The 13,383-nt window shown below is 42.7% G+C and overlaps 1 protein-coding gene across 1 annotated transcript in view; it reads right to left on the minus strand.

The window, feature by feature from the left end:
- Positions 1-13,383, minus strand: part of SMPX (small muscle protein X-linked) — a 52,468-nt gene that overhangs the window by 21,731 nt on the left and 17,354 nt on the right. Inside the window, exon 4 of the mRNA XM_004283070.2 lies at positions 8,609-8,757. Coding sequence (XP_004283118.1) covers positions 8,623-8,757 — 135 coding nt within the window. The 3' untranslated portion in view covers positions 8,609-8,622. The remainder of the gene's footprint in view (positions 1-8,608; positions 8,758-13,383) is intronic.

The following is a 13,383-nucleotide window of genomic DNA, read 5'->3' on the forward strand; positions in this document are numbered from 1 at the left end:
GCTTTTTATGAAACGAAATAGAGACATAGAGCTCAAAGTTGCAAAGGTAGAAGGTAATGAGACCAAGTCTTCATGACCTAAAGCCCCATATTGTTAGCAACTTAGTTGTATTGCATTCCATATGTAAACCCAAGGGGAAAACTGGAAAGGAAGATATCAACTTGAGTATTATGATAAATGGTGATCTTACAGGTGATTACATTTTATTTCCCAGCTTCTATTATGTTGTTACAGTGTTTATATAAATAGGTTGTTTTAGCTTATTACATTTTACCATTTAAAAGGGCTGATATTTCCATTCATGCATCAGTTTAATCATTTGCCATTTATGTAGATATGGGTTAAGCTTACTCTAAGATGATAAAGGGCCTGGTTCCCAAATATGGAGCTGCTAATATTGATTTGATTGGTTGGTTATTGATTTGATTGGTTGGTTATTGATTTGAGATCTTTGTTCTTTTTTAATATAGGCATTTACAACTATTAGTTTCCCTCTAAGCACTGCTTTTGCTGCATGCCACAGTTTAGTATCTTGTATTTTCATTTTCATTTGTCTCAAAGTATTTTCTAATTTCCCTTGTGATTTCTTCTTTGACTGATTGGTTGTTTTTTTTTAAAGAAATTTTGCCTTTTTTTAAAAAAAAATTATTTATTTATGGCAGTGTTGGCTCTTCATTTCTGTGCGAGGCTTTCTCCAGTTGCGGCAAGTGGGGGCCACTCCTCATCGCGGTGCGCGGGCCTCTCACTATCGTGGCCTCTCTTGTTGCAGAGCACAGGCTCCAGACGTGCAGGCTCAGTAATTATGGCTTACGGGGCTAGTTGCTCCACGGTATGTGGGATCTTCCCAGACCAGGGCTCGAACCCGTGTCCCCTGCATTGGCAGGCAGATTCTCAACCACTGCGCCACCAGGGAAGCCCGACTGATTGGTTGTTTACGAGTGTTGTTTAAGTTTCACAACGTGTGAATTTCCCAAACTTCTTTCTGTTCTTGACTTCTAATTTCATTCTATTGTACTCTGAGAACATATTTGCCATGATTTCAATCCTTTTAAATTTATTGAGACTTGTTTTGTGGCCTAACATGAAATAAGTCCTGGACAATGTGCCATATGTGCACTTGAGAAGAATGTGTACTCTGATATTGTTGGGTGGAGTGTTCCGCTGATGTCAGTTATATCCAGTTGGTTTATAGTGTTATTCAAGTCTTCTATTTCTGCTATAGACTGAATGTCTATGTCCCCCCACCCCAAATTCATATGTTGAAACTTAATCCACAGTGTGATGGTATTAGGAGGTGGGGCCTTTGGGAGGTGAAAGGTCATGAGGGTGCAGCCCTCGTGAATGGAATTAGTTCCTTATAAAAGAAACCCCAGAGAGCTTCCTTGCCCCTTCTGCTGTGTGAGAACACAGGGAGAAGATGGCCATCTATGAACCAGGAAGCAAGTTCTCACCAGACACCAAATCTGCTGGTGCCTTGATCTTGGACTTCCCACCCTCTAGAGCTGTGAGAAATGAATTTCTGTTGTTCATAAACCACCCAGTCTATGGTATTCTTTTATACTGGCCCAAAGAGACTGAGACAGTTTCCTTGTTGATCTTCTGTCTAGTTGCTCTATCCATTATTGAAAGTGGAGTATTGAAGTTGCCTGCTATTATTGCTCAATTGTCTATTTCTCCCTCCAATTCTGTTAGTTTTTGTTTCATGTATTTTGGGGGTCTGTTGTTAGGTGCTAAACACACTTCATCAAGGGTCTGAGTACATCAATTTGCCCTTCTGCTAACACTGTAAAAATTAGCCTTTGAATCAGCAAGAACAATCGTGATGCGTAATGTTTAACATTTAAGAGTAATGAACACCTTATGTTCTCCTCGATCAGAGATGGCATCTTTCTCGATGACTGGTTGGTAAATATGTCTTATCTGGACATAGACATTCTTTGAAAAATAAATCCAAAGAATTCTTGAAAATTAAATGATTTTCTTCTGGATTTACATATTTTTCTCCCCTTTTGAGGAAAATGAGCCAACCTTGACATTTTCCCTAATTATTCAGTTTCCCAGAGGAATAAAGTTATAATCAATGAATTAAAGTCAAATTTCTGAGCCCTTTACTGATCGCAGTCAACAATGTTACCGTCAGTCCTTGACAGAAAAGCTAGTCTTGCTTTTAAGTAGTAATCTCCCTGAGAATGCAAGGACTTGGAAAGTCTACAAGAACACATTTCTAGGGGACACCAGGCTTGCTGTGGTCAGGGTACCAGTAATAAGGCATGTGTGCTCAAGATGTATCAGATGTGCCCTAGCCTCTAAGAAGCTATATGCTGGCATCATGAAGAAGATTTAAAAAGCAAATGAATACATCACTTTGGTAAGGACTGTGACAGCATAAACAGAAGATGCCAGAGTTGGGGCAAAGTGCTGGATGGAGAAGGCATGCCTCCCACAACAGGGCATTATAATGGTTCTTTTCCAAACTACAAAATCTAGAATCAAGGCTGGTTGACCAGTGTGGGGTATGGGATAGAGACTAACTTGAGACCATGGCGCAGCGTTTGGGTGTACAGGAGTTACAGATCATTCCACTTCACTCTCACTTACTGCACTACAGCAGTGTTTCTCAAAGGATGGTCCAATGCCCACTGGGTGACTTCGAAAGACTTCCTGATTCCGAAATGCGAGTGCTTTACTCAGATCTTACAACAAAATGGAGATTCATTCCATAGACTTTCAGTTATATACATGGCCAAAAGCTACTAAGTGAGTTATTAAGAATCACTACAATTTTGCATTTTTCTAAAACCCTGGTTTAGTACATAATCATCAAGTCTGGCTGTTGCACAACACATGGCCATGCTGCAATGTCCAACACAGAGAGGAGTAATTCCTGCCACTTCAGAAGGACAATTTCTTTCTAGTGCTTCATCACTCCCAGGGCTTTCAGTTGCTGCTATCTTTGTGTTCATTAACGTAATTGTAGAATTCTTCTTAGGGTTTATCTTTGTTAATCATTCTTCTAATAACTGCTGCATTGCTGCTACTTTGATACTTATTTTTTTCCTCTCTAATTCTTTGTTATCACTGAGTTCTTTTACTGCTGGAAAAAGAGAAGAGATGATGTAGGCAGGTTGTGGAATCTTGCTTTGCTCTGCTCCAAAAGTTTAAGAAGTATTGCCCTAGAGGAACTGTTTGGTCTCAGCAGGGTGGCCCAATAATGATGCTCTGGACATTCCCTAAATCCAGAGGTTATCTCTGAGCCTCTGTTTAAACCATTCCATTCCCACCACCTCCTTGAAATTGTCCCTGATGCCAAATCATTGTGAGTTCCCCCTCTCGTAAGTCATAACCTTGCTTTGCTCTACTGCCTACTTGTTAGTGGGTCATAAACAAGCATGGGGTATCTTGAATCACTGAGCTGCTATCTAGTTCTTGAATTGTTACCTATCTTTTGAAGTATTTTATTTTTATCTTTCCATCAAGACCTAAGTATCCTGAGAGCAGGGACCAAGTCTAACATCTATATATCTTATAGCACGGAATGAAGAAAATGCCTACGGTACAGAAGCTAGTTACAAAGGTTTGTTACTGGGCACCTGTGGTCTGATCTGGGCGTTGAGAGTGGACACAGAATCTATTGGACACCCGCCCTTAGCAGTCCTCCAGGTTCCCCAGACCCCTGTCCGTGAAGTCTGAGGTGGCATCCCCTGCAGCTACAAGCAAACAAGCTGACAGTGGCTTTTGATGGTGGACATGGGGCGGGGGATTCCTGATCATGCAGCAAACAAGCAGGCATGCGAGTGTGGGAGGGTTCTTGGTTTTCAGACATTGCTGCTGGTCCTGTCTCTTATCTGGCTCCTGGGCTTGCTTAAATCACCATTTGGCCACCGTAAACCACAGCCAGGAGAATCCTGAGAGGTACGGGGCTGAACACCTGCCTTTCCCTGCCCCAGCCTGTTCCAGCGTGGAATAGGGCCCCATTTGGGATTCTCCCGTGTCTCTTGGTCTTGACTTGGTATGTGCTGCCTCTGTGTGGCCTGGTTCTGGTTCCTGATGAGGTCCAGGCCCTAACTCCTTTGCCACAAGCCGTGATTACTGATCTCTAACTGGCTAGTCATTGGCCTTTCTGATTCTTGTCCTATAGTATTTTTTATCTATTTTCATGAACAATTCTAGCCATGACACAGGGCATGAAAAGAATCTGAAACCCCACTTAAAAGGAAGTGCTGATCTTAGCTAGAAGGAGGTGCTGCTCTGTCTTATGTCTAAAATATTGTAATAGTTGTATCCTAGACTTTGAGCCTTTAGTCTTGTGGTTTTCATAGTTTGGTACTATGGACTTATTCACTCAGTCTTCAAACAATGACCTGTTTGATTAAATCATTGAACAATACATGGTGAGGGCAGGTGATGAAGTGGTGGTCCAAAAGGAGAAAGTCAAATCCAGCCAGTGAGGGGCAAAATGACGGCTGGTCCAGGGTATTTACTGTTTATGATTCCGCTGAATCAATCAACGTTAAGAAATGTTCTCCCTCTGTGACCATAAACCATGACCACGGAAGTCTCAAAATCTGACAGATTTGCAGGAGAAGAATTGATGAGTCAAAAACAAACCAGCTCACTACCTCTCCTACAAGAAATAAAGATCACTCCTTGGGTCAAAACAATGACTGTCCTCATCGGGAACTCAGATCAATTACCTGGACAACTTAGGTTTTCACATTCCTGTAGAATAAGGACAAATAGGCCTCTCCGAGTGCTTTTGCATTATTAGAATTTGTTCAGGAGAGAAGAATCATTAAAGTCTTCTGTGAGAAAATGAAGTAACAAAAAATGTTTTCTGGATACTCTAGTACCTTTTTGCTATTTTATGGAGTTGGTATTGTTCCCCATTACTGTAACCATAGATACAAGGCTACGGAATCAGCCTCGCTGCTGAATAACACCACAAGATTCTCTCTGAACTTATTTTATTTTTTTATTTTTTTGGCCACTCTGCACGGCATGCGGTATCTTAGTTCCCCAACCAGGGATCAAACCCGCACCCCCTGCAGTGGAAGCGTGGAGTCTTAAGCATTGGACCACCAGGGAAGTCCATCCCCTCTCTGAACTAATTTTAAAACAGCATTCCTTTGGATCTTCCAAACAAAATTCTTCTGAAACTGGAACTGGGGTTAAATTTAGGTTGACAAGGATTTAATAAAAGCAAAACCCTTTAAAATTTGCATTAAAAATTCATGTATCAGGACTTCCCTGGTGGCTCAGTGGTTAACAATCTGCCTGCCAATGCAGGGGACATGGGTTCGATCCCTGCTCCAGGAAGATCCCACATGCCGTGGAGCAACTAAGCCCGTGCACCACAACTACTGAGCCTGCGCTCTAGAGCCTGCGAGCCACAACTACTGAGCCCTCGTGCCAGAACTATTGAAGCCCGCACGCCTAGAGCCCCATGCTCCACAACAAGAGAAGCCACTGCAATGAGAAGCCCGCGCACCACAACAAAGAGCAGCCCCCGCTCACCACAACGGGAGACAGCCCACGCGCAGCAACGAAGACCCAACACAGCCAAAAATAAATTAATTTTTTTAAAAAATCACATGTCTAATTGAACAGCCTTGGTTGGGTGATGATAATAAATATTCCCAAAAGTTCATTTCACTTCTGCGGGCTTTCTCACAAGAAAGTTCTGTAGCTTTGTCCCAAGCATATTAGAATATTTCATCTCAGCTTGGCAACACAAGCAGGACTGATATAATGATAGTCATCAGTTTGCTTCATTCTGTCATAATTAATACCAAGTGTGCGTGGCCATGCTTCAGGTCAGTTCCTGCTCACGTCACTCTGTCCCCATCCAGGTTCCTGGGATTCACGCTATGGTCATAGAATCCACCGTGTTTTATTCTTACTCCTTTTTTCATTCATGTAACTGTGCTGAAAACACTAGATACTGTCCTGTTCTTTTAACTCAAACTGGCTCCTACACTATGAAGAAATCTTTTCGGCAGAACTTACTTGCAAATGTCTTAGTAAGTCAGCATAAGCGTGACTCCATCACGAGTGGGATTGTCTCACAGAACGTCTGTTCTTCATTATGTTTACAGAAGACACTGTAGGGCCCCATTGCTGTGCTTGCCTTTGCCATCTACGTGGTCAGAAGATGTCACCCTAATACCCACAGGGAGTGTATCATGAAACTTAACAAACAATAGGTAGAATGCTCCTCACACCGTATCTGTCACATGATAAGTAATCAGTATATGTATCTAGTGTTCAGTACACAGCAGATACTCAATAAATATTGGTTTAATAAATGAATGACTGGATGAATGAACAAATGAATGGACAATCAGCCAGATAAATACCTGTTTTATGTTGCCAATATAGATTCCTCTCCTCTAGACTTAAACTTCTGCTTAAGAAATGGAATAAACTGTGCGTGGTGGCCTTCAGTAATGTTGGGTAAAGCTCCCAGGGTCTCATAGGAGAAAGAGCCATGACTTGGGCCAATTCCACAAGCCCACTACTGACAGAAATCCCACACCAGTCTGCAGGCATCAGGTCTGCAGTGAAGGGTGGGGCTGAGCCCTCACCAGGGGATCATTACTGAACAGAGCCAATGAAAATAAAGTCACAGGCCCTGCTTGCAGTGCCTCTAAGGGTGGCAGGTACAATTTTTTTGTTTGTTTTGTTTTGTTTTGTTTAACATCTTTATTGGGTTATAATTGCTTTACAATGGTGTGTTAGTTTCTGCTTTATAGCAAAGTGAATCAGTTATACATATACATATGTTCCCATATCTCTTCCCTCTTGCGTCTCCCTCCCTCCCACCCTCCCTATCCCACCCGTCCAGGCGGTCACAAAGCACCAAGCCGATATACCTGTGCCATGCGGCTGCTTCCCACTAGCTATCTACCTTACGTTTGGTAGTGTATATATGTCCATGCCTCTCTCTCGCCCTGTCACAGCTCACCCTTCCCCCTCTCCATATCCTCAGGTCCGTTCTCCAGTAGGTCTGTGTCTTTATTCCTGTCTTCCCCTAGGTTCTTCATGACATTTCTTTTTCTTAAATTCCATATATATGTGTTAGCATACGGTATTTGTTTTTCTCTTTCTGACTTACTTCACTCTGTATGACAGACTCTAGGTCTATCCACCTCATTACAAATAGCTCAGTTTCGTTTCTTTTTGTGGCTGAGTAATATTCCATTGTATATATGTGCCACATCTTCTTTATCCATTCATCCGATGATGGACACTTAGGTTGTTTCCATCTCCGGGCTATTGTAAATAGAGCTGCAGTGAACATTTTGGTGCATGACTCTTTTTGAATTTTGGTTTTCTCAGGGTATATGCCCAGAAGTGGGATTGCTGGGTCATATGGTAGTTCTATTTGTAGTCTTTTAAGGAACCTCCATACTGTTCTCCATAGTGGCTGAACCAATTCACGTTCCCACCAGCAGTGCAAGAGCGTTCCCTTTTCTCCACACCCTCTCCAGCATTTATCGTTTCTAGATTTTTTGATGATGGCCATTCTGACTGGTGTGAGATGATATCTCATGGTAGTTTTGATTTGCATTTCTCTAATGATTAATGATGTTGAGCATTCTTTCGTGTGTTTGTTGACAATCTGTAAATCTTCTTTGGAGAAATGTCTATTTAGGTCTTCTGCCCATTTTTGGATTGGGTTGTTTGGGTTTTTGTTATTGAGCTGCATAAGCTGCTTGTAAATTTTGGAGATTAATCCTTTGTCAGTTGCTTCATTTGCAAATATTTTCTCCCATTCTGAGGGGTGTCTTTTGGTCTTGTTCATGGTTTCCTTTGCTGTGCAAAAGCTTTTAAGTTTCATTAGGTCCCATGTGTTTATTTTTGGTTTTATTTCCATTTCTCTAGGAGGTGGGTCAAAAAGGATCTTGCTGTGATTTATGTCATAGAGTGTTCTGCCTATGTTTTCCTCTAAGAGTTTGATAGTTTCTGGCCTTACATTTAGGTCTTTAATCCATTTTGAGCTTATTTTTGTGTATGGTGTTAGGGAGTGATCTAATCTCATACTTTTACATGTACCTGTCCAGTTTTAAGGGTGGCAGGTACAATTTTGAGCCTACCTTTCCCTCCTCTATTTACAGAGTCATTACCAGGCCCTCTTGGTCTGCCTTACCCACACCTGGGCTACCACCAGACCTCCTCAGCTCCTTGCCCCTCTGATTCTCCAGCTCAGAAGTAGCTCATCGCTGTTTGGGGCATCTGGGTAGGGAAACTGAGGCATGCAATGATGGAGGGCTCCCTGTACCTGAAGATCAAAAGCTCCTCAAGGACCCCCTCCCAAGCATCTTTCCTCTCCCAACCCCACCCCCACCCTTCCCCAATCAAGAAGGTAACCAGCAAGGGGATGGCAGGCAAACATCCTCAATGGCCCTCTGACTGGTTTGGGAGTAAGATAGGCTTAAAAGCTTGGCTTTACATACCAGAAAAACTTTGCGCCGGAAATACTGGTCTAACTTGAAGGTCCTGATCCTTAGCAAACACTTCTGGAATTCCAGACTCCTTCGGTGCAAGGCTTCCATAAACCATTTTTATAGTGGTCTTTTTGAGACAAAGAAAAGAGTTTTTCACTCACCTTTTTTCTTCCAACTACTGTTCAGCTTTGGGGACATACTTCAGTTCACTTTTAATATTCTGGATCTCTGATAGGTTGACCGCAGGTCCTGGAAGTTTCTTAGCTCCTGGAATTGACTTCTTCTCCTCATCCAAAGTGGGAGGAGCACCCTGAAGAGAAAAAAAGGAGAAAGATTTAGCTCACCGAAAAAGACATTTGGTCTCTCTAGGTCATAGACATGAAGCAGAAAACAATTAAAGCAAAAATAGTGTCAGAGAGTAATTCTAGCAGAGTGACTTTTTCTTGTGCTGTTGGGTTACCCTCAGAGTTTCAAGATCTCCTGAAGTTTATAGAAGAATAAAGTTGGAAGAAGAAAACAAGTAATTTCCGCATCACTTAGAAAACACAAGAGTACTGTTCAGTGTCTGATAGCTAATAAAAATTACCACTAGTTAAAAGGATTTGTGTTGTGTTTCCAAGAGAAGCATCTTACAAGATCAAATTTAATTTGGTATCATAATATCATAAGACGCCTGAAAGGCACAGGTTTGTAGACTGTTAGTGCACGGCTATCTCTAACAATGACTTGGTCCAGGAGTTTTCCGTTCTTTTGTTTGGGGTGCAGTGGCTGCCAGCCTTTATTACAGTGACATTTCTGGGAAGCAGAAACAAACTGAAACTGACATCAGCAAAACCTTTTTGAATATGGGTGGGGTAGGATGGAGTGGCAGAGGAGGCCCAGCTCTCCCCTCCTGCTTTGGAAAGCATTTTACGTTTCCTATTGTTTTATGTTTTTCTGTTGTTGTGGCTTTAGGGCGGGACCATATCCTATACATTTTTCTGTGGGTCCTCCAATGCCTGGTGCAGAAGTGCACAGGCACACTTGTTGATGGTTGTTTAGCTGATTAAGCCTGAGAATGTGCCATAGTGACAAATCTATGCCTCTATGTACATACACCAAACACGTATTAACAGTGCCTGTAAAACAGTAAGATCCGTTGCTGTGTGTAGCTCCTAGAACTCCAATTCATTACTACAGACAGTTGCTGGTTAGCTCATTCCTCCTATTTACTAGCAGTGGGGGGCATATTCCCCAGGGCCCTGGAACGAAGGTGTTGGAGGAACATTTGATCTCTGTGGCAGCCACAGGAGCACGCCTCTCGGATCAGTTTCCTGCAGGGAGGATAATTGAATGATAGGCCCGGCTGCTTCACCCTGAAACCCGCCCATCACCATGCTGAGGTCACACTTCCCACGGCTGCTCGTGACCAATGAATGAGTGTCATAGGATCCTAAGGCGGGCCCGTTCCTGGGAGACCTGGGACTCCCCTGGGAGGGACTTGGGCTCGAGAATTTTCCTTAGAACAGCACTGTTGTCTAAGATGCTTCCGCCCAACCCTCTGTCCCACTCTCCTTCACCTGCATCACGGTCTGAGGACCCTCTCGTTTTTCCTTACAAGTGTTTTCCCCAATAAATGTTTTGCCCATCGAATCCCACCTTTGGATCTGCTTCTTGGAGGACCCAAATTAACAGGCCCCCTATGAGACTGGCAGAGCTCCACCTGCTGGGCCAGCAACTGAGTGAACCAATACAGTTCTGGGAAAAAGAATAAGAAACTGCACGTTTTTCTCAGGTGCAAGCCCTGTGCCCATATGTGTTGCCGGCCTAACTAGGCAGCCCTGTAACTTGGGTATTAAAGCCAATGCCATGCTTTAGCCCCCATCTGGCTCCTATATCTAGTTCTCAAATTGTCTAAACCCTAAAGGGAAAGGGCAGAAAATGTTCAAGCTTCCCAAACTTTAACAAATTATTTGGTAGATGTTTCCTTTACAGAAACGTTTTTAAATTGCTTATTTGAGGGGCTCATGGTTTTTCCTGTAGTCATTTTCTTTGAATCTGACCCAGTGCTGATGAAATAGCTAACATGTCACCCACACGAAATGATACAGTAGTTCGATGTAGACTGTACCTGTTGTAAATATCTGTTGTATATGTCTGGAAAATGTTTCCCCGGGTCAATGTATAGAGCCATAGGCTCAGCTTCCTTGCATCATGCATGCACATTCATCATTTATAAATGCAGATTTAGAAGCAATAGTTAAAACTGTTAAACATCCACTTGGAGGACATGGTATTCCAAAATGTTCTTTGTTGGGCTTTTGGAAAGAAATTTTAAACAAGGCTATAAAGTGCTCTTTAAAAAAAATTATATATATATATATATATATATATATATATGTAGTGGTGAAATGAAAAATGTTTCCTTACTTATAAATGTTCCCATGGTTGTTAGGTGGGTAGATCTTAATAAAGAAGTATGAAGGAGAAAAATGTTTCCAGTTCCTTCTATTAAGTTCCTGGGTGAGTCATAATCACTATCTTTCTAATATCAAAATGTGCTATACTGGCACAATTAACACAGAAAACCAGCGTGTGCAGTTATGTGTCTGTGTGCAAAGATTTACTGTGCAAACATACACAGTTAAAGGATGAAAATACTTAATATTAGGCACTTTCCTTTAAATTTATTAAAACCTCAATGCACTGTGTTTTTTATTTATCAAGGTAAAACTTTTAACACTTGATTTGGTAAGGTCACATATAATGGAAAATTATAAGTGGGTATATTTAAGAACTAGGTTTTAAGATATTGACTCAGGAGGGGGTTAGTGGTGGTGCATATTCTTAACTGAATCTTCTCTCATCTTCTAAAAAAGAATGCGAATCAGATTCCATTTTTTTCTGTGAATTTGTTATCATAAGAATTATAATACATTAAGGCATGAACAGGCAGGGGCCAGATGGTTCCATTTGGCTAAGTATGCTCTCTTTTCTTTTGTAAGTAGATATTTGAATTGAGAAGGGATATGGAAGACATTCTTTGGTTTTAGCTTGAGAGAAGGCTTATCAGCCCCGGGCCATTCCCAGTTTCAGAAATGGCTATTGTCAAAGGGAAATGCCCCCCTTGGGGGGTGACAGAGTATTTGTAAAATTTGGCAAAATGGTGAACCATTTCCCAGCTATCTCACCTTCATCTCCCTCTTTACTACCAGATGCCCTATTTCGTTTTCCCCTAAACTCTCTTCTGTACGACACAACAGCCTGATGTGCTTATACACACAGTGTATTATGCTCATACACTGGAGACTTAATAATAACAGCAAACACACTGCTAGCTCTTCTAAGTTACACCTACTAACTCATTTAATCCTCACATCAATTCTCAATCCGTGGGACTTCCCTGGTGGTGCAGTGGTTAAGAATCCGCCTGCCAGTGCAGGGGACACGGGTTTGATCCCTGCCCCGGGAAGATCCCACGTGCTGTGGAGCAGCTAAGCCCGTGCACCACAACTACTGAGCCTGCGCTCTAGAGCCCGCGAGCCACAACTACTGAGCCCACGTGCCACAACTACTGAAGCCCGCGCACCTAGAGCCTGTGCTCTGCAACAAGAGAAGCCACCACAATGAGAAGCCCACGCACGGCAACAAAGAGTAACCCCCGCTCACCGCAACTAGAGAAAGCCCGTGCACAGCAGTGAAGACCCAACACAGCCAAGAAATAATTAATTAACTAATTAATTAATTACTTAAAAAATTCTCAATCTGCTACCATTATTATCCCTATTTTACAGTTGAGGAAACTGAGGCACAAGGTGAGGGGGGGGTTAAGAAACTTGCCCACGGCCTCACAGCTAGGAAGTAGCAAGACTAGAATTAAATAGTGTATTTGCATCATGTGAAGGGATCAGGTGGAGAGGGAAATAATTAACAGAAAATCCCAATGTGCTGTTTTGTGGCTTAATAATGATGTAATTGAGAGATTTGGGAGGCAGAGCAGGGGCTTGTCAATATGCTTCAAATCACTTTAATCAAGCAGCTGCCTTGTCTTATGCAGAGCAAGGGCTTACAGAGACCATAGGTGGGCGGGAGACTCAGCCAGTGCTTACAGGCCTTGTCAGATGGCCTGTCCTGGCTTCCTGCTAGGGTCCACCTTCTTCACGTCTGAGATGGTGGCGGGTTTGAGATGGGGGAGCTCCTGGCTGTGATAGAGGTGGCCTGTTCTGTACAGGAGTGGTTTGTTATGCCCTCGACTTTAGACAGTGATTATCTTAATGGTAAGCTAAGCAATGAATCCCAAATCTAAGAAAGTAAGCAATTCTGAAGTTTTAAACTGGATAGTAATAGAAAAGCGGGGCTCTACTGGTTATTTGAATTCAGATTCCATTTTCCCATTCAAATTATGCAACCAAAGGTGGCTGGGGCCTCGTAGCCAAACCAAGCTGCCTAACTGCTCCCCTTGCAATATTGCTTCCATGAGAAACTTACTCCAAGGTCCAGCCCAGAACTTGAGTCATTAGATCCCACCTCTCCATAAGACCCCACAAGTCCTGAGAGTCCCTTTCAGCTCTCACAATAAGGGAATACCACCCCTCGCCACCCTCCCGACCGGTGAGCCCCACAAGAAAGGTGTAGCTCAATTCAAGAAACACTTCTGGGGTCTCTGGATCTCTGTGGATACCTCGCTCCCTCCATCCTGAGAAGAATGTTGGTTGACCATTTGTTTATGTGGTTGGTCATAAAGTAAGTTTTCAAACCCCAGGCTGTATCAGTTCTTAGTTATTTTAGAATGTGCCGGAACCATCAGGCTGGGGACAAGGCAAGAGTACGAGCAGGGTGCTTTCCCAAGCTCCTAACTGGGACACTTGTGTGGAGGAAAGTACCAGTTGTAGAGAAGAAGCGAGGGCCATCTCTACCACAGGGGAAGATGGATGCAAGCCTCCAAAACAATAGTCAC

The sequence above is a fragment of the Orcinus orca genome, chromosome X, assembly GCF_937001465.1.
Source record: "Orcinus orca chromosome X, mOrcOrc1.1, whole genome shotgun sequence".
NCBI classification, from domain to species: domain Eukaryota; kingdom Metazoa; phylum Chordata; class Mammalia; order Artiodactyla; family Delphinidae; genus Orcinus; species Orcinus orca.